This window comes from Theobroma cacao, chromosome 1 (assembly GCF_053813885.1).
Source record: "Theobroma cacao isolate CCN51 chromosome 1, ASM5381388v1, whole genome shotgun sequence".
In the NCBI taxonomy this organism is placed as follows: domain Eukaryota; kingdom Viridiplantae; phylum Streptophyta; class Magnoliopsida; order Malvales; family Malvaceae; genus Theobroma; species Theobroma cacao.
In genome coordinates, this window is record NC_142639.1 from 5,690,496 (window position 1) to 5,714,816 (window position 24,321).

Genomic DNA, 24,321 nt, shown 5'->3' on the forward strand with positions numbered 1-24,321 from the left:
GAAAAATAATAGCGAGACGAATCTATGGCATCTCCATGGACAAGATTTTTGGGATTCCGGCTTTGCCGCTAGGGCACGGGCAAATCTTTGGATGGTCATCTACACAAATTCTGAATAACATCCTGCAATTACCTTGAATCCTTGAGTCGGGGTTTGGCACTCAATCGATTAATTCAGTCTAAGAATCTGATTCACTACCAAAAAATGCCTTAATTTAGCAATAACTATAAGAGAATAAGGGTTGGAAACTGGCATGAATGCATAATCTTATATACTTCAAGAAATGCCTCAGGATTGGCAACAACTAGAAGAGAGTAAAATTTCATATAAATTGCTGGAAACTTACATGAATGCATTGCAAAATTCGTTTGAGTGAGTGGAGTGGTACAGGATGCATTTTAAGGGCAAACTTGAACAATCAAAGTGTGGTGGGCCGGGGGGGGGTGTGTGGGTGGGCATGGGGTGGGACAGAGTACTCTGGAGTGTGGACGTGCGAGCACTTCTTGCACGTAGATAGTTTTTTTTTTTATTTTAACAAAGTCAGCTGTCACAGAAAAAAAAAAGAAGAAGAAGAAGAAGATGGTTGTGGCACGCATCATTTTTTTGATTATTGTAAAGATAAATTAATTAATTATCAATTAGTCCCTTTCCTTAATATGGATCAAAGAGATGCGACATGCAAATCACTACGAAGATGGTCTTAGGCATGCCATCCACGTCCAAGTGTATGCTCCTCCTTCCTACTTTAAGCAGTTGGGGGATCTCTCGTTTCATCCCCACACAGTTTATTCTTTTCGATTCCATGGCACGTCCTATTTCAGAAGTAGTTCTTCCCTCAACAAACAACATTGCTCGAGAACTAGATGAAATTTACAAGGATCTGCATGAACTTGACTTCATTTCAATTGAAGGAACTAAAACCCTGGAGAAAAAGGAGAGCCTGCAAAAGGAAAAACAGATATCTGTTGATCCAAAATCATTGAGAGAACCATCCATGGGAGAAATAAGCTTCAACATGATGTTACCTCCTATAAATGCACCTCCAGGTGACACTGCCGTCCCTCTTCCACCCCCTCTGCTACCTGCAAAGCACAAGTTCTTAAGTTGTAGCCTTCCAAACTCTGCAACCTCTTCTCCTCGATTTAGCTCATTTCTGTCAAGGAAGAATTTGAAAAATGAAAGTCAAGCATCTCCTCGACAGGTTGACAAGTTGGTCCATAAGCACTCATCTGCAGCACAATATCATCAGGCTCTGCAGAAAGACAACCAGTTTTGGAGAAGCAAATCTTGTGGTGAAGGAAGAACATGTGCACCATCCGATGAACTTGATGATCTTTGGCTGTACAATGCAAATGCCCTTCAATACAAGAACAAGCATCATGGTCATGGCACTTTAATCTCCAATACCAATGTTAACAATGATATTCGTCATAAGAGTAGTCAGAACATGGACAATAATAATGAAGATGACTTCAAATGCAGCGCCCTTTGTTTGTTCCTACCAGGCTTTGGTAAGGCAAAGCCAGTGAGACCAAGAAAGCCAGAATCAGTGGTGATGGAGAATAATGTGATATCCAGAACAGTTTCCCTGGAAAAGTTCGAATGCGGATCCTGGGCTTCATCAACCATAATACCAGACCATGATGACGATGGAGACTCCATGAATCTCTATTTTGATCTGCCATTGGAGTTGATCGAAAATCTTGGGAACGATGCACATTTACCTGTTTCCGCTGCCTTTGTGTTTGATAAAGACATAAAAGGGGTCCTGAAAAATGGTTCAACCTCAACAAGAGCAACAGGCAGGAAATCCCACGAATCATCTCGCCATGTTAGGTTCTCTACATCATCCCCAACATCATACCCTGCCTCACCTGCTTCTTGCATCACACCTCGCTTGCGTAAGGCTAGGGAGGATTTTAATGCCTTCTTAGAAGCACAAAGTGCATGAAATTGTCTTACTCAACGCGTCAACATTTTCCTTTTTCCCACTTTATTTACAGGTGGGGCACTGCCCCAAGAAAATAAACTGTATGTTACAGGTGAGCGTATGCCAGCAACCCAATGAATTCTTTTGGTTCGAAAGCAATCCAATGAATTTAAAAGAGGAGACATACGCGATTAAACCCAACTTTTCTTCTTTACTGTATGGTATGATTCACTTTGCAAATTGCATTGCCATGATCAGCTAACAAATTAAGATGTTCAATCGACCTGATAAAGAATGCAATGGTGCTAAACAAAGCAAAAAGCAAGGGTCCATAAAGCAAACCAAGCATGTTAGCCATCTCAACGGATGCTTTGGGGGCGTGGCCCCGCCCCTAACCTCCTAAGCCCAATTGCTTATAGGCAATCGACCAAATTGTTCTTTATTTTTCTTTTTCATTAAAAGCATAAAACCGTCATGATGGTAGGATTCTTTTTTTTTTGGATAATCAAAACATTTATGTATCTAAAGAAAAACAGGAATGCCCTGGAAACAAGGAAAACAAATGGATCAAACAATTGTTCACCCTAAACTCCTTGTTTATATCAGCTACAATATTCTGCAAGTCATACGATCTATATCTAACAGCCTCTATGATGCAATGCAAGATACCATCCTGGGTTCTCCTTTGTTCTGCCAAAAGTTCTATCAGCTTTCAAATGACGTAAGTATAGGCGACCTTAATACAACAGAGAGCAATGCTTTGCCTTTTAGCCTTTGCTTAGCCCAATAAAATTCACTTGTCCAGTCCTGAACCATTCTTTGAACGCCACACACATTTTAAAACCTGCTGCCAAACTTGGTGAGTAAACCCACAGGTTAAAAACAAACGATCTTTCGACTCCACCTCCTGATCATAAAAAACACATGTAGTGCTCAAATGTGTAGAAGCTGTACTTCAAGAATTCATTCTCTGTTTTGTACAAACCTGCTGAGAATGGTCATCATGCTATTATAGCAAGCCAAAGTTGTCATGATATCAAATCTGAATATAAAACAAAATTAAATACAGATAAATGAAATAAAAATTGCAGCTCTGCCCCTTTCTTTTTGCTTTTGTGATATAAATATGTAAGACTTAACCGAAAGTGATGTAAATTTTAATAAATTAAGTCTTGCTCAACATATATAATTACTCAATTAATAAACTGTTAAAAAGGAGTGGTAAATCACTTAATCTAGTTCCATTGACAACTATGGACAACCTAAATGTATTGATGATTTTGACATATACCAGAATCCAATTAGAACTGTTCTCTCAAGTCCACTTTGCTGAATTATGTAACTAAAAGTCTTCACTGATCAAGTATCATCAGTTGGACTGCAAACTCAACCTCATCTCATAACAATGAATGCTTCTTTTAATTTCCTTTAGCTGTCTAATAATCAAATTTGGAACATTAATGTCTGAACGGTACCTTTTTTATTTTTGCATGGGTTAGGTAACAGATGGAGGACCCACTTTTCAAAAAAAAAAAGGTAACAGATGGAGGAAACGAGAAAGCAAGCACCTCGCAGTGCATTGAGAAATACAGGATCATTTGCACATGGGGTACTATAACTATACTTGGTATGAAGGAAGCAAATTTAGTAAGTGTTTCACTATCACTTTCCTCTTAAAAAATGCAAATTCCCCTATTTGTCTTCCTTCTTCCTACTTCCTTACTAATAAACCATATGTATAGAAAATAGTTTCTATTCTCAACCTTTCACGTTAACTCTCTTTCCTTCCTCCTCCTTTTTGTCCTTGTACCAACTACAGTGTCAAGAAGCAAGACTTAACCAACTAGTCTTTATTTAATTGTTTATTTTGGCGAAACACGGTTTTAACTATTTTTTGTGGAGGAGGATAGAAAGGCTTGTTTTTCAAACTGATTAGATCTACAAATATAACGACAGCCAACTAGAGAACAAGTTAAGGCGGAAGAGATGTTGGATCAAAGCATCGTAAGGAATCTAAACAACTTTTGAAATGAACATGATCGAAAGCAAAGGATCCAAAATGGGGAGGATAAAGTTAAGAAAAGGGTTACCTCAATTATTGCGACGTAGAGTAGAGAAAAAAAAAAAAGGAAACAGGCTCCTGCTAAAAAGCAAAAAAGGGATCAAACCACGCGTTATGACACCCTGTTCCTACATTAATTGATGCCCCATTTATTATAATTAATAATTTGATACTTTTGGCTAAGATTAAGCTCAATTAGGTTTAAAATAAATTTTAAATTTTAATCGTGAAAGTGAAGGGATTCAACGGAATGAAATTTAATATAAAATGATAAAGACTTATTCTCATAATCATATATACTTTTTTTAAAAAAAAAAAAAGTTATGTGCACTTAAAGGAAACTTCGCTCTTCGACTTCTCTTCTGCATTCAGCAAAACTGTAGGCTTGTTTTGCTTAATCCAACAAGCCATTGTCACTGTTACGGTACTCTCTCTATTATAAAAGGTGTTAAATTAATTAGCTTTTAAATTCAAATTAATTTCGTCATTCGGATTTGCTCTAATTTTATTTTGAATATTTTCTAATACATGCTTAGATTATTTAATTTATGTGCGGACGGATTACATTGATTGTATTCATAAATGCTTATTTTAAATAATTATTAATTTACGCTTGACTGACTCAAAATAATAATTAAAAAAGTCAACGCTTGATTTCCTTCTATCGCTTGACTTTCGTTAGGTTGACTTGCCACCTTGCTTAGTAAATAATGCTTACACAATCTTCTTTTTTATTTCATAAACTCTGAGGGAGATCAAAATTCAAATAAAAAATTCTGATTTTAAAATGTTTAAAATTCAGATTAAATCGTATATAGGAAACCAAAAAAAAATCAAAATGGAAAACTTATTAAACTTTATTTACATGCAATTAATTTGAAGCCAATTTGGGACTTCAAATTTAAAAATTATAAAGTTTTTATTCGAATTTCTTAATAATTTATGCAAGGAATATCAACATGAAAGCTTGATCTTTTTCACATTTCGGCTTCATCAGCAAGGCGAAAAGCAAAACAATCTTGAGCCGAATACCAAGTAAAATAAATGAAAAGGGAAACATTATACGAGGACTTGCGACGAACTTGCAGAGAATCGTTCTTTATGTTGGACCATGGGAAAAGGGCAAAAGTTGAATTGATCCAATATATTTTAGTCAAATCAAAAATCAAAAACGCGGTTTCTCTACTTTGAAAAAACAAACAAAACAAAACTATTCTTTGGCACCATTTACGTGAAATTTCTCATAAGAAATTTGAAATTTTTTTCTTTTTACTTGATAATTAAATAAAAATTAATTACAATGAATAGACATAATCAATTAAATGGATAAAGTATATAAAAGTGGTTAGATAGTACTATTTCTAATTACTGCATATTTTTGTTTATGTTATAATCTACTTCTTATACGTTAAAATTGTTAATTTATCAGTTTTTTTTTTAGCATGACTTATGTGAAATTTCTAATAAAATAATTTGGAAAATTCTTTCTTTCTACTTGATAATTTTTTTGTTTTTGAAAGGCTACTTGATAATTGATATATATATATATATATATATATATATATATATATATGTATATGTATATATATATATTCAAAATTTTCCATATTGGACATAACTAATTACTTCTTTTTTGTATTATTAATCTACTTATTACATGTTATATTGTCAATTTATCAGTTTTTAGTTTCAATTTTTAATTCAATCATTCAAAAATATAAACTTCACAAACTTCACCTAAGAAATTTTTTCTCTCAATTCTTGCTCCTTTTATTTTAACCCTTTTATTGATAGTCAAAGTTTTATTAACAATTCTGTCCTTATTACGACCACAAGGAAATCTCTTGGCTATTACTCGGTTTCTTCATTAGAAGAGCAAATGCCTCAACTTGTTAATATTCTATGATTTTTTGGGTCAGAGGCACACAATGCTGACTGGACATGGTCTCCATTTCCAATTTAACATTAGCAAAAATAAATAAATAAAGAAAAAGAAAGGGGCAGATCTTGTCTTCCCGGTCTTATGATCTTCGACACTCATCATATATAAGAGGCACCAAAACCATCGTCCGAGATGTACACTTATTTTCTCTGCAGAGGAAGGTTGATTGGAGCAACAATAACAACAACCCAATTTTCTGCAACAATAACAACAACCCAATTTTCTGTTGACCGCGTTTATTCCTAGTTTCGGTGACTTGTTGAAAGTTGAAACCATAATTTTTAACGACAATGGTTTTGCTTTCAGAATGCAGAAGTAGAGTAATCTTGCTTTTGTCTTTATCAGTAATTATAGGTTTGTTAAATGGTTCGGGTGTTGAGGCTAGGATTCGCCGGTATAAATGGGAAGTGAAGTACGAGTACAGGTCCCCTGATTGTTTAAAGAAACTGGTTATAACCATCAATGGCCAGACTCCAGGTCCAACAATCAGGGCGCAGCAAAATGATACAATCATTGTTGAGCTCACAAACAATCTGTCAACAGAGAATGTTGCAATTCACTGGCATGGAATTCGACAGGTAAACCTCTACATGACCTGCCTAGTTTCCTTCTCAAAGCAATCCGCCTGGAGACTTCTGTAGTTAATGCACTCTTGCTTTTTTATTGATAACAGATTGGAACACCCTGGTTTGATGGGACAGAAGGAGTAACTCAGTGTCCAATTTTGCCAGGAACCACTTTCAAATATCAGTTTGTTGTCGACAGAGTAAGTTCCAGGATTGTAAATTTCTGTAACCAGCTTGGTTCAGTTTTCATTTTAGAAGAATTTCTGTCAAGAGCTATACAATGAGTTAATGACCTTCCAATTTTTCTTAAATATGCAGCCCGGAACATACTTGTATCATGCACATTATGGAATGCAGAGAGAAGCTGGGCTATACGGGTCAATCATTGTGGCACTTCCTGATGGGCAGTCTGAACCTTTTACCTATGATTATGATCGGAACATCATCCTCAACGATTGGTACCATAAAAGCACTTATGAGCAAGCTGCTGGCTTGTCTGCTATTCCCTTCCAATGGGTTGGAGAGCCTCAGGTGAATGCCAGAAGCTAATTTTTACAATAAATTGCTCAATCCTCTGCTCTCTTGCAAATTTTTACTAATGATTCTTTATATGATTTTCAGTCACTTTTGATCCATGGAAGAGGAAGGTTTAACTGCTCTAGTTTAACCATTCCAACTTCAGATACCGGTGTTTGCAATACCACAAATCCAGACTGCGCCCCTTTCAGGTTGATAGTGGTCCCTGGAAAAACATATCGATTGAGAATCTCCAGTTTGACTGCTCTATCGGCCCTTAGCTTCCAAATTGAGGTAATTTTCTTGCCTCTCCACTTCCACACCCCCACAACTCTACCTTGCTTATAATAAGATTATAAGATGGTTCAAAATTTTTTCTGTTACTAAATCTGAATGCAAATTATGTTGTGCAGGGCCATAATATGACAGTTGTTGAGGCTGATGGGCATTATGTTGAGCCATTTGTAGTACAGAACTTGTTCATTTACTCAGGGGAGACATACTCAGTCCTAGTAAAAGCCGATCAGGATCCGACAAGAAACTATTGGATTACATCAAATATTGTTAGTCGACCTGCCAACACCACTCCTGGTCTAGCCATTTTCAATTACTATCCAAATCACCCAAGGAGATCTCCTCCAACAAGTCCTCCCGCTGCCCCTGTCTGGAACAACTCCCGCCCTCGAATAGCGCAGAGTCAGGCCATCAAAGCTCGCCCAGGTTACATCCACCCTCCGCCTTTACTCTCAGACAGGGTAATAGTATTTCTCAATACACAAAACAGGATAAATGGAAACGTCCGCTGGTCTGTCAACAATGTCTCTTTCACACTTCCCCACACTCCTTACCTGATTGCACTCAAGGAAAATTTAACCCATGCCTTCGATCAAAACCCACCTCCTGATGGATACGATTTCGTGAACTATGATATCTTCAAGGAGCAAGAAAACAAAAATGCTACTTTAGGCAATGGGATTTACAGGCTGAATTTCAACTCGACTGTGGATATTATTCTTCAGAATGCAAACACCATGACTAAAAATAACAGTGAGACGCATCCCTGGCATCTCCATGGGCATGATTTCTGGGTTTTAGGCTACGGAGAAGGAAAGTTTGATATGTTCAATGATCCAAGGAAGTACAATTTGGTGAATCCAATAATGAAGAACACAGTACCCGTACATCCTTATGGCTGGACAGCTCTGAGGTTTAAAGCTGATAACCCAGGAGCCTGGGCATTCCATTGCCATATAGAATCTCATTTCTACATGGGAATGGGAGTTGTGTTTGCTGAAGGCATTGAGAAGGTGGGTAACTTACCGTCTTCTATTATGGGCTGTGGTGAAACTCAAGGTCTCTATAGGCCTTAGTGCATATCGTGTCATCCGATCAAGAGAACTTGGTCTTACCTTGTACTAGCGGTATACTCAAAACTAGTGCCAACAAGAGCAAGAATGATTCTACTTCAAGATCAGTTACTATGGACGTTGACCGAACCTTAATCATAAGAGAAATGTTTTTTTTTTTTTGGGTTCGAATCTCAGCTACGGTCAAAGAGGCAACCAATCACAAATATGAGAACCGTATATGCTTCTTCTTTTTTTGTTTCATTGTATTAATTCTTTTACAAATCTAAGTAGCTTTGTTCTTAATTTGTTCTTCTAATCCTATGCTGTTAATATTATTGATTATATAAAAAAGTGAAATGAGGTTCTGTATTTGTATTTGTATTTGTATTTGTGAATTAGGACATGAATTCAACCTTTAAGGAAGTTTCTTGTGCAGATTCATTGCACCCAATGTTGACTTCCAAAGCAACCTCGTCTGACTGCGTTTTGGCAGCATCTCCTGATAAACATGTAACCATGAAAAACCTCTCAAGTTGATAATAAAAAAGTGTCATCAAACCTAATCTTGACAATTCGTGTTAACATGTTATAAACGTGTCATATATGATTAGACACAAAACATGTTAAGATCAAATATGAACACGATACGTTTAATATTCGTGTCTTAAATTTAAAATACTTACACGTATACGTTTAATACACGTATAACACGACACGACACGATTAATAACACGTTTAACACGATTAAATAAAAATATTTATAATTAAATATAATTTTATTATTTAAATTTAAAATTTATAATTATAAAAAATAATTATAATAAAAATAATAATAACATCAAATAATCACCAAAAGTTAAAAGTTAGGATTGAGCATGTATAATTACATTATACCCTTTATAAAATTAAAAAAACTTATTAAAATAATTATTTAAAATTATTTATATAAAGTTAAAATAGTTTTTAATTATTAATTTTTAATAGGTTAATAAATATGTCACGTATACACGTTTAAACACGATAATATGATTACACACGATAACACGATTAAGTAAACGTGTTTAAACGTGTTTTAAACGTGTTTGTCGTACCTGACACGTTCGGACACGAAATACGTTAAGACTAAATTCAAAACCTATTTAACTCGTGTCTTTTTGTATGGTGTTAACGTGTCATTTTCAAAATTACCAAATCTAATCGACCTTGACCATTCCTCATTAGCATAGTCACCCGCGATTTCCCTTCATTTGCCAGAAGAAGAAAAAAATGTCATGTTGAAAAATCTAAAATTATATCATTAGTTGGAGTATATGATTTTTCTAGTCAACTTTGGAAAGCTTGTGGGGCTCTTTTTTTATTCTTCAAATGAGGAAAAAAAGAAGACCGTGCCTCCAAATTTACGAAATGAGGGCCTCACAAATGATATATTCTAGGTCTAGGTTGCTACTTGTCGTCAACTAATTATATTTTGTATATTGCTAGTTTTATTATATTATAATTTGGGTTTTTCTTGAAGGTGTAGAACAATTTTCAATGTTACTTTTGTGTTAGTACTTGATGAGTAACAAATTTACTACAAACCCTACATTTTGAATTCGTTTGGCATATAAAATTATGGAAAGAATAGGATAAATAATAAAAAATGAATTGAATTAGATAATATTATCTTATTCTATGTTTGGTATGTGCATATTAAAAATAAGATAGTATAATTTTTATCATATATCATATTTGATGTATGCAAAATTGAGGTTAGGGTAGGATCATTTTTTTCATTAATCAAAATTACCCTTCCTTAAAGTATATTGACTTAAGTCAATTTTAAATGTAAGTTTTAAGAGTAAAATTAAAAAAATATATAAAAACATTTAGTCATTTACCATTCGATCCCATATAATTAAAAATAAATCTCCTCATCCTACACTAAGATGATAACTAATCATCTTTGTAATCCAATTCTCTACTTTAATGCGTAGCAAACATGAGATAAAACTCTGATTATCCAATTCTGTCCACTATTCTACGTACCAAATAACATTCTTAGCCCGACGTTTCATTTCACGCTTCGTCCTTCTTGGGGGCAAACTTGCCAAGGCCTCGTAAAACTGGAAAATGGGCCACAAGTGGTATGTCCGCCTAGCCTTAAGTCACCCGAGATTAAAAACTAAAAGAGTAACCTGGACCAATGAAAACGGAAGAACCTTAATAAGCCTGGCCCGCAAGGCATGAGCCGAGCCACAACTCAACAAAGAGTTGCTCGATTTGCAGCCATCAAGTATAGAAGCTGGGCCCGTCAAAGGAGCTTTCTCTTTAATTTGGAGAAATACAGTGATAAGTTGACCGGGCAAACCTTCTTCAAATGAGTTTAGGGATATAATTGGGATAATCATTTTATTTCCTTTGTTATTGTAAAATTTATTAGTTGGAATAGCTCTATATGCCATTGTAATTAGAGCCTTCCAATTTTGGCAAACGATTCCACTATCCCTAAGATTGATTATTGCCATGCGAATAATCCCAACAAATTAAGCTAGGTAACTCAATGAGCACACATTTACGTAAATGCAACAGTCTTGATTCCTCTCTCATTTACAGCACTAAAATTTTTCTTTATCCCCTTTAGACACTGCAACAATACAACCTCTCACCATCCAAACAGTCACTTGACAAACTCTTTTTAACGAAATTTTTTAACCACAAAAAAGAAAAAGACTTAACAAACTTTGACTCATTTGACTAAACAGAGATTAACGGTGAATCAAAGCTAGGAAACAGAAAGCAAACCTTCACTTCGTTTTACACACATCAAAGAAACACCTTATCAAATCCTTCAAAGACCGTGGTGATCTTCAATCTCCGGCATAGGCGGCTTGACCTGATCAGTCGTGACGTGATTCACCTGGCTCAATTCACAACCGCCATGCTCATTCAAGGCTTCACAAGCCCCATCTATTCCCGCCTTCGTCATCTCATGTCCAACACCTAAAATCGCATCATTGGCCGCCGCCGTAGGATGAACATGAGGAAACGGCAAGTAAATGCTATGCACTATAATATTCAAATTCCTCACCACATCAGCAACCTTAATCCTCACATAGTTAATCCTCGTTTGACCCCTCATAACCCCTCCTCCCGCCGTCGTCACCACCAAAGTCTGTCCTCTATCCAACGTCGTCAACGTCGTCCCCACTGGAAGTCTCTCCAGATCCGCAATAGTCAATAGCTGGTTCGGCACGATATGGTACCTTATGTTGTTGATGTAAGAGAACGAACCGGAGAAGATTGACACGTCATCAAGAGCGAAGATCGTGGCATTGTTGAGAGAAACGAGTTCGGCGTACTTGATTTTCATAGCGAGTGAGAGAATGGAGAAGCCGTTGTTTCTCAGCCGTAGGATGGCGTCTCGAAGCATGAAACGCATCAGAGCGACATTTTGCTGTTGAGGAAGTTGGTTATTGTGGTTACGATCGTAGTGGAGCGGGAAAGACAGTGACGTCATCCGTTCAACGTCACAAGAGAAAGGCGAGAGAGGTGAGATGTAGCCTTGGAGGCCGTGGATTATGATTAGGCCGTTGTTGAAGAGATCTGGATGAGTGATTTCAACTCCGCCGATGAAGATTTTGTGAATGGTGGTATTTTGGTGGTTGTCTAAGGTGGCGGTTACGGTTATGCAACGGCCGGGGCTGAGAGTTTCTATTTTGGTACCGAAGGTGAGTTTACTGAGGTAATCGATGGTGAAGAGGCCGTAAACCATGTGTTCACGGAGGAGGGAAGAGGTGGAGCAAGAAATGCATGTTCGCACTGAGGAATCGGAGGGAGCAAAGATAGTGTAAGGACCGGACAAAGCAGTGGCGGTGTTTGAGTCACTGGAGAGAGAAGGGGCGGCGGTGGCTAGCTCGTTGAAGCCGAGGTGAGAGAGGATTGGAGCTAGGAGGGAAGTATGGGAGAAGATTGTGTGGTCTGGGAAGTCTTCAGGTGGTTGCGGCGTTGGTGAGGTTTCGAAGAGTGGTGGAGAGGTGGCGGAGGTCAGAGTTGGGTCGAGAGTGGAGTGGGAGATGGTGAGGAAAGAGAGAGCGAGGAAGATCATGATATTCAGAGAAATGATCGCCATTGCTGAGAAGAAAAAAAGAAGAAAGAGATGAAAAATGAGGGAAGGAGAGAGTGTGGAGAGGTATATATAGGGAGGTGGTTAGGGGAGGCTGCTGGCATCGGGAAATGAAGTGCCTGACGGTTTTAGGGTGGATTTGTTATGAATATTGATTTCTGTTATTTTTTGGCGGGAACGAGGAGAAGGAATGAACAAACGGCTTTGGCTGCGGTTGGAGAATTACGGTTCGTTTTTTTGATGACACTACACCTGATCGAAATGGATGGACGCGCGAAGAATCTTTATCAGACTCATATCCAACGGTAAACAGGAGAGGCAAACGCTTCTTTTTTTGTGATCAATTCAAATTTGTCATCAGACTCATCAAAACGGTTAAAGTTGGTATACGATACGGTTCGTTGTATTATGATAGGCTGATGGAATGGAGCTTATCAGACGGGCGATATAATTGTCAGCTCTTACTCCTCCAACGTTCGATTTTACCATCTGAACCTCATTCTCTTGTATTTCGAAATTTTGTAGGAGTAACGTTGCCTAAATATGTTTGCAAACAGTTCTATTCTTTGGATAGTTATTGGCCTTGAAAACTAATATGCTAGAAATTGGTCAGTGTCGCATCACCTTTATTTGAAGCCTCTACAAATTGTTCTAAAATAGTACCCATTACTCTACTAAAATTTCTTTTGCATACATAATATCACGAGATGTATAATCCTCTTTAATTTCATAGGTCCTCACCTCTGTTTGCTCAAAATTCAAACAAAAAAAACTCTCAAATCGATACTTTAAATGCTAATCAGTGAAATATATTAATGAATTACTTACCTTACTGATAAGCATAGTATATAGATGCATGTATACACTTTCAAGGGACCTTTTCCAAGTGTGATGTTTTCACTAGTTTGTTAATTAAACACGTTTCACGACACGAGGGAATTGGGCTGATGTGAGCGTGCTATGTGGCAATGTGTGAGATTTCACACTTGCCATGTGGCGCATCTTCGTTAATACAGTAAGTGCCACGTGAAAATGCGTGGAAGTTTCTCATCCTACGTCCCACGCTTGCTTCATGGCACATCACTGTTGATGTTCATATTTTCGAATTGTATAATATCAAAATAGAGAGCCATGAATAGAAATCAATTTTTTTTTTAAATAAAACTAACATAAATGCCTAGTATAATTATTTTATTTAATATTGAATTTCAAATTTGAATTTTCCCCTTCTATTGCTAGCAACTAGATAAAAAGAACACCCTAACGAGGTTTTCTACAAAATTGATAATTACTTCGATATTCATATTTCATTATCTTGACTTTATATTATTTCAAATATTGATGTCATTATAATAAACTATATAAAAGAATTTATTTGTCATTTTGATATTTAATGAGCAATAAGTTATTTTAATATACATGCGACAAATTATAATTAAATCGTAATCTAACGCGTTGGTCGTTTTTTTCGAATTGCATCTCCAATTAGTATTGGTATAGATACTCATTTATCGCGGTCGAAGATTTTAATTTAACATACATTTAAAGTTCTCTTAAATATCTTAAATTATAAAAAATCATCGAATTTTGTGTTATATAAAAAAAGGATAATTCTTTTGCATCCAATATCAACATTTTAAATTAAAATATCACATTTCAATTGTTGAATTATTCTTTTCAAGATTAAACTTTTTTTCATACAATATATTTGCTTTTAATTTATAATATTACTTATTATAACGATAGGATCCTTTCCCTTCTCTCTCTCTCTCTCTCTCTCTCTCTTTTTTATTTTGATTTTGAAGGATAAAGATTTTAACTTGAAATCTCACTGTGATTAGAAAGCTTTCCACTAGAGGAGGACCAACCTTCAAAGGTACAAGTGAGCATAGCAGAAATTTCAGGCATTACGGAGAAGTACATGCTACAAGCTTCACCAAGCCAAAAAAGAGTTGACCCCCACCTTAGAGATTATCTGGAATCTTCGGGATTAACTCCAAACTGTGGGGAATCTGCCTCGTAACCACAACTTTTGATTTATGGAGTTTTTCTGACATCCGTCAGCAACAGAAAGTGGACACTAATAAAACAACAATAGCAATAAATACTCACCAATTGAAAAAAAACAACATATCTCTTCAAAATCCCTAAATTACCCACGCGAACTTTATAAATTGTCTAATTGAACCTTTCTCGGGCCTGATTTGTCATCATTTGAATGGCGAAAATCAATGTATATTGTCAATTTGTCATTCAAGTGCCAAAGCCTTTTTTCTTTATTATTTTTGGTAATTAGTAACAAATACTTTATTTTGTGGCCTATAAAGTGTCTTTATGTTGCTAGACATACAAGGCAAGCACAGACAGGTAGCCAGCCTGGGCTTTGCTCTTTTGTTCCCAATTAGCAGAGTAAAGTCTGTAGATTCAAAAGGCTTTCAAAGGAAAAAAAGAAAAATCCACTTGCTCTGCTTCTCAATTTACTCCTTGTTTTCTCCTCATGGATAATAAGCCAGAGATGAAAAGGATAGAGGATGTAACAAGATGTCAAGTGACATTCTCTAAACGTAGGAGCAGCCTCCTTAGAAAAGCTAACGAAATCTCTGTTTTCTGCGACGTTGATGTTGCACTCGTTGCCTTTTCCCCCTCAGGCCGCGTTAGCAAATTTTGCAGCCGGGAAAGGTCATAACTTTTACTATGTTAATTAATTACTTGTTTAATTTACTTTGAAAAATTTGAAGGAAGCCCTTACTAATTTTATTGTTTGTGTCATTTGTAATAGGATCGAAGATGTGCTTGAACGCTATGTCAAGCTAGCACCAGATAAAAGATATCAGTATGAAATTTACCATTAACATTTTATTTTTTTTAATCCTCTCTATTTTTTTACTTGTTACTTTCGATGGTGCTAATGGGTTTGATGGGTATACTTCAAAATGGATGTTGAAACAGACATGTAAGGTGTCTCGAGGTAATTTTATCTTCTTTTTTAAAAAAAAAATTTAATTAATTCTAAGTTATTAAGAGAGTCTGATTAATTGTGCTTGAAGTTTTTATTTTGATTATTGAGAGCATGCAATATCAAATGAATGCAGTGGAAGTTACAGAAGATGAAGCAGCTAGACTGCATAAGGGGAGATGAAAACAAGCTGCTTCACCTGGATAATCAGTTTGTTACTTTCTATCTCTTTTTCTCTCACACCTTTGATTTTTTGCAGGAATATTAATTTTGGTTTTGTCATTTTATATAATTTATCCATATGAAAATTAAATCAGTTTTGGTTTTCGTTTTAATTCTAGATATTACGGCCTTCTTTTAATTTTTTTTTTCAATAACTCAAAAAAGAATAATTATCTTTGCATGCATCAAATTATTCAACTTCTTTTTGGTTGGACTTGTAAATCTCATTTGTAGTGTGTACACGTATGAGTTATCTTTTCTCTTGGTTATCAAAGAAGTAAGATGATTTTGGATTTGGACTTAAAATTTGACTCAATAAATAATAGGTATATATATTTCCCAATTTAAAGAGACATTTTTGGTGAAATCATTTTTTAATAATTATAGATTTATTTTAATTAATTTATGCATCTAAAAATTTAATTTAATGATAAATGAATGTATATCCCTCTCTCAAATTTAATTTCCCCTTCTCCAATCAAAAAATAATATTTTATTCACATCATAATTACAAATATATAAACCAATTATGAATTGATAGTTAGTTCGTGAATTGATCCGGTAGTAATTTACCATATTATATATTAAAAGGATACAAATAGATGAAACAAATAATGGAGCTAGTAGTAATCTTGTATTAAGTATCTTTTAAACTAAAAAAAAAAAGAAGTTAATGCCTAAGCATTTTTTCTTCTCTAATTTTTTATATTGGTAGCTCAATTTTGACTTAAATTATATATTTATATAAAGGAAATCTAAATTAGACTTTATATCCATTTACCTATGCCCGATTTTTAAGTTTAAACTCCACTATTTAAAGTACACTTAAATTATCTTTTAATTTTTAATCTATAACGTGTTGTTGCTTATTTTATTACTTTGAAAATAAAAGGTAAAAACGTGTTATTGATTTAAATGTAATAGCATATAATTTTTTAAATAATCTTTTATAAATAGCAAAATGTGCCGTGTGTTGCTATTAATATTACAAGATATAAGTTTATTAATTGATGATACGGTTTGAATTAATGTTGTTTTTAATTACTTTGTCTAACAAATTTTTATTTCATTTTTTATCATCTACTTATCTTTTAAAGATTTGAAAAATCACAAAATAAATAGTAAAAAGGAAACAGAAAAAATTTATGTAAACAAGTTTTGCGAATGAAATCATACACCCACTAAATTGGTATTAATAAGTGCGATTGGTCAGCAATATAATGTCATATTATATATATATATATATATATATATATATATATATATATATATATTATATCAATTAGTTTTCTTTTTTTTTGAGTCATTGATCATGGAAATTTTCTTTGTAATGCTTAAATGATATTAAGTATTAAGTGATTATATTCTAATGCATTTCACTTTGGTTTTGATGTATGCATTAACACATTCTTTTTCTGGTCCACAACCCCTGCTGATCGACTGCCTGCAGAATCAAAGTAAATATACAACTTCTTGAATCTCTTAAAATTTGAAGGTTCATTAACTTCAATTCTATTTTGATAATCTTACCTGGCTATGATCAATATTTTTATCAGAATCTGGAGCTACAAATCAAGAAAACTACAATAGAGCTGGAAATCTTGCAAACCAATCTCAAGTAACTCTACTATGGCAAACCCCTGTCTATAGCCTTTATAAAACTATTTTTTAAGCATTCCATTGCTCCATTTTTTTTATTTTTTATTTCACATTATTTGACATTAATCTTGAAGGGAGTATGAGCTGGAGAATGTAGAGGGTGCTTCACTTGCTCAAATCTTGTGGTGTGAGAAAAACCTGAAAGCTGCACTACAAGGAATCATGGATAGGAAAGTAAGTTCTAGTACATACTTTATCTTATTCATTCTCAAAAAACAGCAAGCAATGAGAAACTCTGCCCATGTTTATTATGCTTCTTGCAGAAAAGGTTGCTGAATGAAACGTACCCATCACTCGGGCAAACAAGGCTTCAGGTACCCATTATTGAAGACAACCAAGTAACTAAAATAGTTTAAAAGGAAAAATTACATTTTTTTTGGTTGTTTTCTACCCGCAATAATATGCATAACATTAACATCAGAGGGATTGAAATGGTGTTGCAGAGACGAGGACAAACACCATTTGCATACAACTTTCCTGGGAATCAAGTGCTCAACAGAGCAAGGCAAAACCTGAATTCCAGGAGTCGATTTCTAATGCAACATAATCCTAGGACTTGGCCGTACAGGTTAATCAAATAACCCCATCGTATACAATTTATCAATGAGTGCTATCATTATTCAAAGTTTGAGTATCCAATGCATATCAATTAACGCTTTTAGTGGGAATAAATTTGCACCTGGTAATGATTTCCTGAAGGCTTTGGTAACATTGTGCTAAGTTTGTTAATTATCAACTTATAAGATGAAAGATATTCATTAATACTGTGATTTCCTGCATTGGAGCATTTATAAAAAATATTCAACCAAAAAAAACCAAATCAAAGCGAGAAGAAGTTCAATTGTTCATTTAAAAATCAGTGGAAGATTAAACATTTAATCCCGAGCAAGCATCTCTTTGCAGCTCCAGGGTTCATAAAAGTCTACTAGACCAGCGATATCAACCTAGAGGGATATCAGTTGGTGTACCTGGTGCATCCAGCAGCTTTGCATTCAACCCTTTGGCTGCTAGTTTCCCTGCCATTTACCAACACCCTTCTTTCACTCAGCGAACTGAAATCCCACCAACTTACCATCCAATCCAGGTACTGATTTCATGTTATACAATTCAAAGTCAACCCCTAATAAGTAGTTAAGTGCTAAACTGATAATCACCCAACTTCATATAAAATTTTGTAGCATCAACCTTTTTTATGGGATCCGACTGCTGCTAGTATTCAAAATTTGCAGTTAGGGGTGTATGGAAACTCATCCATGGTAAGTAAACTTTTCTCTGCATTCTATAGTCTTTAACTTTATTCACCATCTCACTGATAATTTCCACAAATGTTGTCAAATTATAGCATCAAGAAATTATAGGGAATCCTGCTTTCAATTGTGTTCCTTATCAGCCACCGGGAACATTAGGAACCTCAAATCTGGTACGTTATGGCACCCTAGACCTAGACCTTTGTTAGTCTACCAAAGAAGCAATAGTTGAAAAGATTATTTAATCTATCTGTAATTGATAATTGCTACAAACTGTTTCAAAAAATCACAGTACCAACCAATAATGCCTGGTATTCTGGATCAGCAGCTGGGAGTGCTGGGAAGCTCATCTGTGGTATGTGATGGCACCCTAACCAGTTACTAGTTCATCTAAAGAAGTAAACACTGTAGAGATCACCTTATATTAATAATATTATCAAATCTGCTCCAGTAACTGCTGATTACAACTAAATGTTTGGAAATTTATAGCAGCAACTGATGAGAGAGGATCAGATAACACCTGGTATTCCTAATCAGCAACTAGGAGCTTTAGGTGATTCATTTCCGGTATGTAATGGCAAAAGGAACTCTTAATCTATCACTTTCTGTGGAAAAGTCAGCTAATTTGAAGTTCAGCAATTAAATTCTACTTTGCATTCCAGCCTTTGCCTTGCCACTGATCTACCAATGAATTGTAGGATCAATCTTTGATCGGAGTCGGCACGACACCTTATGCTCAATTCCAGCAGGCAGGAGTTTTAGGCAGCCCATCTGTGGTATTTGATGTCATTCCAGACTGTTATTTTCTGATTCCATGTGAAGCATGTCTATCATTCAAATCCTCTGAGAAAACTCTGAAACTTGATCAGATTCTGAATTTTGGTCCATGCTACTTCAGGGAAGGCTTGCAAATGTTGAACCTTTAGGACCTCAAAAGAATCCAACACCAACTCCTTACCATAATTACGTAAGTTTCTGATTTCTACATGAATCATTTATCTTTGAATTCTTCTCAAGGTTCCAATCTACTTATCTGGAAGATACTGTATTATTTTGAAAGCAGAACAATTCCAACACGCATAAGGATGTGTCGTCACTGCCATCCACGTCTCAGCTTCAAGTCGATCCTAATGAAATGAACTTGCACTTGCTAGGCAGCCCTAGTTACAATACTAGTCAGAATTTGGTTGCAACACCCCTTTTGAACTCTGAGAGGTATGTCATCAAAATATCCACTATTAGCATTTTTTATACACATTAAAGGTAGTTCATTTAATGGAATTCCTCTGCAATTGTCCTTTCAGGGTTTCCTCTGAACCTGTCTTCACCAATAATATTGGATCCATCACCACCCCCACCCACGGAGATGGTGACAATGCAAACAACGGCAGCAGTGGTGGTACTAGCAACAGCAACAACGGTAACAACGGCATTGACAACTGCGACACAAATGAGAAACATCCGGCATGCCTTACTCAAGAGAATCCACCTCCAGAATCCCCAACTGACTCGATGTTTCTTAATAGCCTTTTAAATGAGGTGAGAACAGAGTTAAATAGATTAGGTGTATGCAATTCACTTACTAATCGAAAAGCTTTCAGAGCTTCTTTTAATGGCTCACTTGGCACAAACACAATCCACAGCCAACACAAACTATTTATTTTCTTGGAGTAACATACCTCCAAGTTTGCTTTATATGCAAAACTATTATCTTAATTAAACTATATAGAAGTTTTAGCCTTTCATATGGAATCTAAACATGCATTTTTTTGGTGAACAGGCTGCAATTGAAAATGACACATCACAACCTGCAGGAAACCAGGAGGACAGCTTCATAGATTGGGATGGCTTTACATTGGCAGAAAACCTGAACTTGGAAGACTTTGAAATTATATTTTGAGCAATGACAAATTTTAGGACTCAGATTGCAGTTGTTTTCCCTCTGAGCCTTCAGAATTAGGTAATGAAATAAGATACTGCAAGGAATAATGTAGATCTTGAACTTGACCATGATGATGCTTGTTTCTTATCAGTGTTTCTTGCATAATTCAGTTGATACTGACTCTCCAAAGATGCAGACCATTCATCAATTTCATTGATTGAAAAATGTTTAATCATTGCCAAAATCCATAAGTGCTTTTTGTCAGGTATATGATATACTATGTTTTTCCATCTTTTATGGGCTGTTATAGGTTATGTCTAATTGCAGCCATAAGCATAGTATATAGTGTAGATTGCTATTAACAAACTATCTTCCATCACAATATCAGTTGGGTCTGTCAACATATTAAGGCAGTTCCAGTGAATTATTTGTTAGACGTAGGCTCTTAAAAAATTAATTTTATTATTTATTTACTAATTAAATAAATTATTAATTAATTATTGTGTCACATGTATTAATATTATATTAATTAATGGATATTTTATTTATTAATGACATATAATATGACCATAATTTATTTGATCATATTATAAAAAAACTATTTTAATAGTTGCTAAGCTGTTAAGTAGGGAGTTATAATTTTTCAGTTTTTTATTTATAACATAGTATTTGATTATATATAAATGTGACAAAATATTTAAACTACACTTGTTACCTAAGGAAAACCTTTGGATTTGGTGAAGGATCCATATAGAAATTAGTAGAAATTAGTCGGTGATGAGTGGGGTTTGTGATGTATATTTCAACAATTTTTAGTTATTGAAATTACATAAATTGTTACTAAAAATTTATTTAAAAAATAAAAAAGATCATATATCATATTATATATATATATGAAACAATTCGTTTGCAATTTTTACTCATCTTGATCAAAATATCTAAAGGGACATGAAAACTTCTACGAAAAAAAAATTAAATACACAACTAAATTTCAAATAAGTCTCTGACCACCCAAATTCATCGAGCCTGAGGGAAATTTCACGATTTATGGTACTGAATTAATCTACACTAATTAAGATGCGGCAGGTTGCTCTCATAGTTTGCACCTTCACCGGTAGGTGGCATTTGAGGGCAATTTGATGCTGTCTCAACCTGCTGCTGTGATACTACAACCTGGGGAATGCTGGGACCTGCAATATCCTGCTCCCAAAATGCACATGATCCATATCCATCTCCAGTTAATTTTCTTACATCTTATGTTTATAAATAAATATCCTTGCTAAGATAGTTAGGGTATAGAAATTAGAATATAATTAACTACCTTCATTAGAGGAAATGATGTAGGAGACATGAAGGCAGAAAGCAGCTCTGTTGAAGTGTAGCTGTGATGCCAAGGTGAAAGACCATCGTTACTTGAGGTGCTGACATGGCACCCGCCCATGTCACAAGCATCAACGGTCATATTTGCTCCATGTGGCATAGGATCATAAATGGTACTTGAGGATTGGTTCCTGATCAGCATTTCATTATTAAGAACTCAAAACCTAAAGGTTTTTAATATATTAGAAAAAGAAAATAATAAATTTGGATGCTAATTTATACCTAACAGGAATACAAGAAGATTCAGATCCTGCACAATATTGAGTTGGGTTCTGTCCATTCTCTGGCAACCAACGCACAACCTCATTTTCAAAAGAGCTTGGCTCCCCTTCTTGTGAATCCAAGTATATCTATAGGATATATATAAACATATATTGAAGATTTTTTTTTTTTTATAATTGGGGGAAGAGGATTCGAACTTTACTCTTTAGGTAGAGGGATCATACACCAACCAATGAGATAAATGCTCGAGTGTATGAACATATACATATACATATACATATGTTGAAGATTAATGTTTAATAAATTAGAAGACTGAAAGGTAAAAATTCTCTTTTTTAGGATTATATATTTTTCATAGCTGCCGATCGATAAAATGTTTTAAGCCATATAAAATATCTGATTAATTACCTGTACAGTGGACGGATCACTGAAAGTAGATAAATGGTTACTCATGAGATAATTCTGCAAAAAGAAATAGGGAGAATTATGTTAAGGAGGTGGATAAATTTTCATTTAAATGGATCATTAGTCCAAAACCCTATTTAAAGGAAATTAATAAGGATAAATATCAACCTTTCTCTGATTAACACGTGTCAAAGCCTGTTCTAGGTTCTTTTCACATGATTCAAGCTCCGCCATGGAATTGAGCGTCCAGGGATCAGGCTCATAAACCCTTAAATTATAAAAGTTATTCAAGAAATAATGATCAAATATTAAAATTCACCTGAAACTCAAAGCAACACCAAAGAACGAAAGCAAATGCTTTATTAGCTAAATTTAATGGTCTAACCTTAATTGTTCCTCCGCCATTTGAAGCTGATGTTGCAAGTTACTGATTTCACGTTGGATTTCCTAGATAATTTAAAGCAATGCAACTTAAGATTAGGTCTAAGATATCATTATAAGCTGCAAAAAATAAATTTCAGAGACAATAAATGAATAGAATTGTTGAAAAGGAGATAAGGAAAAAAAAATTAAAATGTGTTAATTTGTACCTCCGCATTTGAGTTAGTAGTAGTAGAACTGCATGAACACACATTAATTTCAAATAGAGATCTCGATATAAAACCAGGACCAGGAATAATAAAATAAAAAAGAAAGAAAAGAAGAACCTAGCAAGTTGAAGAGCAATCTCATTTTCAGCTTTGAGTTTCTTCAGGGTGCTGAGCAAAAACTGCAGCATGAAAAGGAAAGATCAAAATGAACATATTCTTTATTTTTTGTTGTAAGGCCACCATATTTATTCGGAAGTACCATAGCTAGGTTAATTAATTACCTCTTTATTCCGAACCAAGCTGCAACCAGAAAGAAAATTCCAAATAGAAAAATTTTTGGATCAATATTTTTGTTGCTTGAAAGGATCATAAATTAATGAATACAAATTTAACCATTTGAATTGAATCCACATACAGTTAATTATACCGTAGGAGGGGTAACATACCTTCCTCTATCCTGATCTGGCAAATTTATGTATCGGCTAAGCACATCTTCGATTCTACAAAAATTTAATCATCCCATTGAACATCAGTCCACATAAACATAAAAATCTAATGCAAATTATTCATCCCAAAGCACTAAAAAAGGTGGCAATCAGATATTTATATATCAATGGCTAGTTGCATGGAAAGTTACATATAAATGCATTAGCATGGATACGTACGTACCTTCTTTTTCCAGAAAAATGGCTGAGACGACCAGATGGTGAGAACATAATGAGAGCAATATCGATGTCACAAAGGATTGAGAGCTCGTAAGCTTTCTTGATAAGTCCATTTCTACGTTTGGAGAAGGTGACCTGTCGATTTGTATTGTTCTCTATCCTTTTGATCTGAAGCTTAACGCGACCCATGATTCAAAACAAAAAAATCTCTATCAAGAAGGAGATAAAAACACAAAAAACGAAGACGTTAGAATAGATCCTATTTCTTCTGCTTTGAAGAGAAAAAATAAAAGTGTCAAGTGATTGAAGAATTTATCAAATAAAATAATAGATAGAAAAAGAGAAAGTCCAAGAATGCAAGAGGAGAAATACAAAGGATTTCCGTATTACAAGGAAATTAGACATACAAGGCAAGATTGGAGCAGTAAGCAAAATTTTACAGACAAGAATAACCTTTGGTTTGATGTTTTCACATTTGCACTCAAGTTTTAAAAGGTGATTTTTGTCCTTCAAGAGTCCGAAGGAATAGATTCAAAGGATGGGTGCAAAAAGACGGGGTCGTGGACTTGAGAGGTTATAGTAATAGTCTGCCTTGAAGAGTGCAAGAGTTGGTTTTCGAAATA

At 34.9% G+C, this 24,321-nt stretch overlaps 6 protein-coding genes across 11 annotated transcripts; 4 read left to right on the forward strand and 2 right to left on the reverse strand.

Annotated features, from left to right (window-relative positions):
* The first annotated feature begins 499 nt into the window (after nt 1-499).
* LOC18611620 (uncharacterized) lies at nt 500-2,126 on the forward strand. Its single transcript, XM_007047967.3, has one exon. It carries the CDS (start codon nt 677-679, stop codon nt 1,949-1,951), a length of 1,275 nt encoding a protein of 424 aa, XP_007048029.3. The 5' UTR covers nt 500-676; the 3' UTR covers nt 1,952-2,126.
* A 3,952-nt stretch (nt 2,127-6,078) lies between these two features.
* On the forward strand, nt 6,079-8,746 carry LOC18611621 (L-ascorbate oxidase). Its single transcript, XM_007047968.3, has 5 exons — nt 6,079-6,512; nt 6,608-6,700; nt 6,819-7,031; nt 7,122-7,310; nt 7,430-8,746. Exons 1-5 carry the CDS (start codon nt 6,225-6,227, stop codon nt 8,384-8,386), a joined length of 1,740 nt encoding a protein of 579 aa, XP_007048030.1. The 5' UTR covers nt 6,079-6,224; the 3' UTR covers nt 8,387-8,746.
* Nucleotides 8,747-11,195: 2,449 nt separating this feature from the next.
* Nucleotides 11,196-12,476, reverse strand: LOC18611622 (fasciclin-like arabinogalactan protein 21). The gene has a single exon (XM_007047970.3). The coding sequence runs from the start codon at nt 12,474-12,476 to the stop codon at nt 11,196-11,198; it is 1,281 nt and encodes a 426-aa protein (XP_007048032.3).
* Nucleotides 12,477-14,840: 2,364 nt separating this feature from the next.
* LOC148764466 (agamous-like MADS-box protein AGL66) lies at nt 14,841-16,051 on the forward strand. Its single transcript, XM_088802949.1, has 4 exons — nt 14,841-15,149; nt 15,250-15,303; nt 15,420-15,438; nt 15,563-16,051. The coding sequence occupies exons 1-4, from the start codon at nt 14,968-14,970 to the stop codon at nt 15,692-15,694; spliced, it is 387 nt and encodes a 128-aa protein (XP_088659075.1). The 5' UTR covers nt 14,841-14,967; the 3' UTR covers nt 15,695-16,051.
* A 905-nt stretch (nt 16,052-16,956) lies between these two features.
* Nucleotides 16,957-20,608, forward strand: LOC18611623 (uncharacterized). 6 transcript variants are annotated; one of them, XM_018116357.2, is made up of 15 exons: nt 16,957-17,105; nt 17,205-17,266; nt 17,382-17,481; nt 17,571-17,621; nt 17,751-17,875; nt 18,211-18,391; nt 18,486-18,563; nt 18,650-18,727; nt 18,847-18,909; nt 19,044-19,121; nt 19,253-19,330; nt 19,453-19,521; nt 19,615-19,769; nt 19,859-20,093; nt 20,335-20,608. In XM_018116357.2, the coding sequence occupies exons 3-15, from the start codon at nt 17,470-17,472 to the stop codon at nt 20,452-20,454; spliced, it is 1,323 nt and encodes a 440-aa protein (XP_017971846.2). In that variant the 5' UTR covers nt 16,957-17,105; nt 17,205-17,266; nt 17,382-17,469; the 3' UTR covers nt 20,455-20,608. The 6 variants fall into 6 exon arrangements, with proteins under 6 accessions (XP_017971846.2, XP_007048033.3, XP_017971852.2 ...); XM_007047971.3 differs by having other exon boundaries at nt 19,618-19,769; XM_018116363.2 differs by having other exon boundaries at nt 19,047-19,121.
* Nucleotides 20,609-21,504: 896 nt separating this feature from the next.
* LOC18611624 (agamous-like MADS-box protein AGL104) lies at nt 21,505-23,887 on the reverse strand. The gene is made up of 9 exons (XM_088810535.1): nt 23,703-23,887; nt 23,480-23,533; nt 23,151-23,201; nt 23,034-23,061; nt 22,829-22,890; nt 22,612-22,711; nt 22,039-22,166; nt 21,758-21,947; nt 21,505-21,639 (listed from the first exon to the last, which is right to left on the reverse strand). Exons 1-9 carry the CDS (start codon nt 23,885-23,887, stop codon nt 21,505-21,507), a joined length of 933 nt encoding a protein of 310 aa, XP_088666661.1.
* Between the last annotated feature and the right edge of the window lie 434 nt (nt 23,888-24,321).

What these genes read in the sequence shown, in the direction of transcription:
- LOC148764466 (XM_088802949.1), top strand. Translation starts at nt 14,968, where the DNA reads ATGGATAATAAGCCAGAGATGAAAAGGATAGAGGATGTAACAAGATGT. An exon ending in AAATTTTGCAGCCGGGAAAG is followed by an intron (nt 15,150 to 15,249) that starts GTCATAACTTTT and finishes CATTTGTAATAG; the next exon opens with GATCGAAGATGTGCTTGAAC.
- LOC18611623 (XM_018116357.2), top strand. An exon ending in CCTAGGACTTGGCCGTACAG is followed by an intron (nt 17,876 to 18,210) that starts GTTAATCAAATA and finishes ATCTCTTTGCAG; the next exon opens with CTCCAGGGTTCATAAAAGTC. An exon ending in TTAATAGCCTTTTAAATGAG is followed by an intron (nt 20,094 to 20,334) that starts GTGAGAACAGAG and finishes TTTGGTGAACAG; the next exon opens with GCTGCAATTGAAAATGACAC.
- LOC18611620 (XM_007047967.3), top strand. Translation starts at nt 677, where the DNA reads ATGCAAATCACTACGAAGATGGTCTTAGGCATGCCATCCACGTCCAAG.
- LOC18611621 (XM_007047968.3), top strand. Translation starts at nt 6,225, where the DNA reads ATGGTTTTGCTTTCAGAATGCAGAAGTAGAGTAATCTTGCTTTTGTCT. An exon ending in ACTGGCATGGAATTCGACAG is followed by an intron (nt 6,513 to 6,607) that starts GTAAACCTCTAC and finishes TATTGATAACAG; the next exon opens with ATTGGAACACCCTGGTTTGA. An exon ending in AATGGGTTGGAGAGCCTCAG is followed by an intron (nt 7,032 to 7,121) that starts GTGAATGCCAGA and finishes TATGATTTTCAG; the next exon opens with TCACTTTTGATCCATGGAAG.
- LOC18611624 (XM_088810535.1), bottom strand. Translation starts at nt 23,887, where the DNA reads ATGGGTCGCGTTAAGCTTCAGATCAAAAGGATAGAGAACAATACAAAT. An exon ending in CTACTAACTCAAATGCGGAG is followed by an intron (nt 22,891 to 23,033) that starts GTACAAATTAAC and finishes TAAATTATCTAG; the next exon opens with GAAATCCAACGTGAAATCAG. An exon ending in ATGGCGGAGGAACAATTAAG is followed by an intron (nt 22,712 to 22,828) that starts GTTAGACCATTA and finishes TTATAATTTAAG; the next exon opens with GGTTTATGAGCCTGATCCCT.
- LOC18611622 (XM_007047970.3), bottom strand. Translation starts at nt 12,476, where the DNA reads ATGGCGATCATTTCTCTGAATATCATGATCTTCCTCGCTCTCTCTTTC.